We start from the raw sequence: 1240 nt of genomic DNA, 5'->3' as shown, positions 1-1240 counted from the left end.
GTACTGGCAGCGTGTGTAGCGCGCTAGACTTCTTCGTGTGGCGTCGTGGCAGGTACATTCATGAGGTCGTCCAAATCCAGAAACATGACCGCGGCAATGCCCTACACAAATATCATCAGTTGCCACTCCATTGCTGACGATACTAAATACCGCAAGGGCCACTAGACCCATGAGGATAAGCCACGGCAGAATAATGTACACGGCCGAGAACGTGGCCGACCCGAGCCGGACGAGGAGGAGGACTTGGGGCGCAACGAGGAGCCCAAAGCCGAGACACGCCAAAAGACTCAGGCCGAGCGCACCCAGTCGCGACGAGGTATCGGAAAAGCAGGCGACGAATACAAAGACAATCTAATCGAGTGTCAAGCCAGGTCATCGATGGATCGAACGTACGAAGAAGAGGCCACCAATGGCAGACGGCACCCACGTCGGGATGAAGACAACGAGCCACGACCACGTAACCGTGTGGTCGAGTTGAAGCCCGAGAAAAATGAGCTGGAGCGCAAAACAGAGGTCGCTCGAACCATCCCAGTCAAAAACCGAGACGTAGGCCGGGATGAAGACGCAGATCCAGGACCAGTCCACATGTCCGTCAAGGCGCAGCACCACAAAGAGGTGCAAGAGAAAGCCGCAAAGCCACGTAAGGGTGCCATTGCTACAAAACACACGCCACTTAGAGCCGTTCAAGTGCAGTGCGTACCAGGCCATAAAGTCGTAAATCCAGACAAACACCATCACGGTGGCCCAGCTCCAGTCGATCGTACCGTCGACCTTCCAGCAGACAAACACTAAGAACACAAGCCTTATCAGTCGAGAAAGAGAAGTATGGACGAGACAGGCCGTACGCGGTGTAAGGACGGCGGGCAAGAGCAGCAAGAGGCCGCCAAGAACGAGACACAAGCGCACGCCGAAGGTCTTGGACTGCTGCAAAAGCTTGTCATATGCGCGGGCCAAGTACCCGAGCGGACCGCGCCGCGCTTTCGCGGCCTCCGAGAACTTGGCGTACGACCCCTCGCGCGTGAACGTTGTTGACGGCGCCATGCCTTTTTGAAAATGGCAACGAGCAAGTTGCCACGTACGTCGTGTGTTTCAAATGTGGAGTATATAGTATCGTAGGTGGGACGCTAAAATAACGCACTTTGAATCGAAACTTGAACCAGCTGCTCTCGACGTGCATTCGGCAATAATGATTCAGCGCCATACGAATCGCCATAGGATCACTACAACAAACCCAATGCCG

General features: G+C 54.9%; 1 protein-coding gene across 2 annotated transcripts in view; it reads right to left on the bottom strand.

Moving 5' to 3' along the window:
* The window catches only part of SDRG_04699, a gene marked incomplete at its 3' end in the record, with an annotated part of 3272 nt that overhangs the window by 523 nt on the left and 1509 nt on the right, over positions 1 to 1240 (bottom strand). The window contains exons 1-3 of one of the 2 annotated variants that reach the window (XM_008610379.1): positions 846 to 1083; positions 701 to 788; positions 394 to 655 (exon numbers count right to left, since the gene is read on the bottom strand). In XM_008610379.1, the coding sequence (XP_008608601.1) occupies positions 394 to 655; positions 701 to 788; positions 846 to 1041 (546 nt within the window). In that variant the 5' untranslated portion in view covers positions 1042 to 1083. Of the gene's footprint in view, positions 1 to 393; positions 656 to 700; positions 789 to 845; positions 1084 to 1240 lie in introns of those variants that run through there. The other variant, XM_008610380.1, reaches the window with a different exon arrangement.

The sequence above is a fragment of the Saprolegnia diclina genome, assembly GCF_000281045.1.
Source record: "Saprolegnia diclina VS20 unplaced genomic scaffold supercont1.11, whole genome shotgun sequence".
Classification (NCBI taxonomy): Eukaryota; Oomycota; class Saprolegniomycetes; order Saprolegniales; family Saprolegniaceae; genus Saprolegnia; species Saprolegnia diclina.
The sequence above is the reverse complement of the archived record's forward strand: the minus strand, read 5'-3'. Positions and strand labels throughout refer to the sequence as shown.